This window comes from Pygoscelis adeliae, unplaced genomic scaffold (genome assembly GCF_000699105.1).
Source record: "Pygoscelis adeliae isolate BGI_AS28 unplaced genomic scaffold, ASM69910v1 Scaffold353, whole genome shotgun sequence".
Classification (NCBI taxonomy): Eukaryota; Metazoa; Chordata; class Aves; order Sphenisciformes; family Spheniscidae; genus Pygoscelis; species Pygoscelis adeliae.
The window spans coordinates 431,565-433,946 of NW_008824445.1; the positions used below are offsets into that span (position 1 = coordinate 431,565).

The 2,382-nt window shown below is 53.7% G+C and overlaps 1 protein-coding gene across 1 annotated transcript; it reads right to left on the reverse strand.

The window, feature by feature from the left end:
- Nucleotides 1-1,559: 1,559 nt before the first annotated feature.
- On the reverse strand, nucleotides 1,560-2,103 carry LOC103914326 (polyubiquitin-like). The gene is given in 1 exon segment (XM_009320944.1): nucleotides 1,560-2,103. A coding segment is annotated over 1 exon segment (462 nt). The 5' UTR covers nucleotides 2,102-2,103; the 3' UTR covers nucleotides 1,560-1,639.
- Nucleotides 2,104-2,382: the final 279 nt, after the last annotated feature.

The following is a 2,382-nucleotide window of genomic DNA, read 5'->3' on the forward strand; positions in this document are numbered from 1 at the left end:
GAGCTATGAAAACATAACCAGGCTGCAGCTTCTTCCTTTTTACATGAGAGCACCTCCCTTCATTCCAGAAACACCCGCCCCTGAACTGGATCAGACACCCACATTTTAAGCTCCATCGCAGCATACCCAAACCTGCTGAAGGGCTGCGGAGTTTTTAATTGCTGCATAAATTCAGATGACTCAAGAGGCCAGAAAAAACATACAATGGCAAGCTTTACTGTTTGTATTTGTTGAGGGTTCAGTTACGTCAGAGGAGTACATAAACAGAGCAAGGGTCCTCCATCCGCCGCGAGGGCACTGCAGCAGCACCACCCGTGACGCTCCCGCCCAGCCCACCAGCACCGACTGTCCGGTGAAGCCAGGACACGCGCGGCCAAAGCCTGGGGCCCCCCGCGGGGACGCCCCGGGAGCTCAGCGATGGCACGACACCAAATCTCACCTGGCTCGGGTTTCGGCTCAGCGGCACTCAAAAGCTTTCTCCAATTCAGCACAGACCTTGATTATCCAAGCTGGTTCCTTACAGCCCACAAGGCACTAACAGCATCTGCCACCACTCTCTTCATCAAGAATGATTATCAATCGGTGTTACTCGAGTCAAACCCTGCTATCCCACCCTTCCACTCTGGAGAGTGCAGGGTCACTTCAGGTCCCACCGAGGTCAGGGACCAGCTGAAACCTCCATTCCAACTCCCACCACATCCCCTTCCAACGGCAAGTCACATTACCGCTCGTCAGGGAGTTTTGGTTTTTTACTCTTCAGCCTCCCCGTTCCCATTTCCCGATCCCCAGCGCAGCGTGGTTAACTGCTCACGAGCTCCTGCATCCAGCAGCCTCCACCTCACCACATAGTACTTCAGCAAAGGCTTCCCTTCAGCCAGTGTTTTTACAGCATATGGGAACCTCTCCGTGACATGTTTCAACTCATTAATACTACAGTATTTCCACCTAGTGCAAAGCTGGAATGAAAGCACATTCCGAAAGACTTTAAGCAAGCTCGTGTGTCTGAAATTACTAGGTTTGCTTAACATGCTTAAGCCTTTCAAAAGTCAAGTCTACCCCCTAACTGGATGATGAGACCCACACTAGCCAGAACACTTTTCAAGCCCGTTCCGAGGGCTGCAGGATCAGCAGCGACGTTGCACCACTGCCCACCACGCAGCCATCCCCCCGTCGGAGCAGGCTGCTGGCCTTTGACGAAACCGTAGCATTACCCTCCTGCTGTTACTCCGTCAGTGCAAAAGCACCGGGGTCGGGACCTGGCAATTACTGGGCACAGCTGCACTCTCCAAGCCTCTCAGCTCAGAAACAATGGCAGTTTTGCATTACACATGTACGCTTACACAACCTTAACAGCTGCGTAACATCTGCAGACTGGCATTGAACTTCAGCCAGTGCTTCAGCTAGTTATGGTAACACTTACACAACCTCAGGAAAACCACAGCTGAAGGATTAGATACACATGCCTGGCAAGCGTCAGCCTTGTGTAAGGCAGTTTTGCAATACCTTTCTGTGTGGAATTGGAGTAATGCAGTTCTAGTTTATTAACTTGACACGTGAAATTTTGTGGATGCAACAGCTTTATTGGAACGAACAAGTGCAGACAAACTTTTACTTGGAAGCAACAACCAGCCCAGCCAGTTCAGTTACCACCCCTCAGGCGCAGCACAAGATGCAGGGTGGACTCCTTCTGGATGTTGTAGTCGGACAGGGTGCGGCCATCTTCCAGCTGCTTGCCAGCAAAGATCAGCCTCTGCTGATCGGGGGGAATGCCTTCCTTGTCCTGGATCTTGGCCTTGACGTTCTCAATGGTGTCACTGGGCTCAACTTCTAAGGTGATGGTCTTGCCTGTCAGGGTCTTCACAAAGATCTGCATGCCACCTCGCAAGCACAGAAATCACTGTACTGTAGTCACTTTCCCCATTCTGTACTCGGACAGGGTGCGCCCATCTTCCAGCTGCTTGCCAGCAAAGATCAGCCTCTGCTGATCGGGGGGAATGCCTTCTTTGTCCTGGATCTTGGCCTTGACGTTCTCAATGGTGTCACTGGGCTCAACTTCCAGGGTGATGGTCTTGCCTGTCAGGGTCTTCACGAAGATCTGCATTTTTCTCTGCAAGGACAGAAATCACTGTGCTTTAGTCACTTTCCCCCTTCCTTCCCGTGGGAAGCTGCAGCGAAGCCAAGCAGCAGGAGCCCAGCTCCCTCCAAGCAGCACACCGGTGGGGCTGGGCTCCCTGGGAGCAGCCCATCCCCCGCTCCACGCACTGTGACGTCAGAGCGGAGGAACCGCCCACATCCTCAAGGGAGGCGGGGCCACCCGCCCCCTTCCCCTTCCCGCCGAAGGCACGCGCGCCCGCCACCATCTTGAGGGAACGCCGCGCCCGC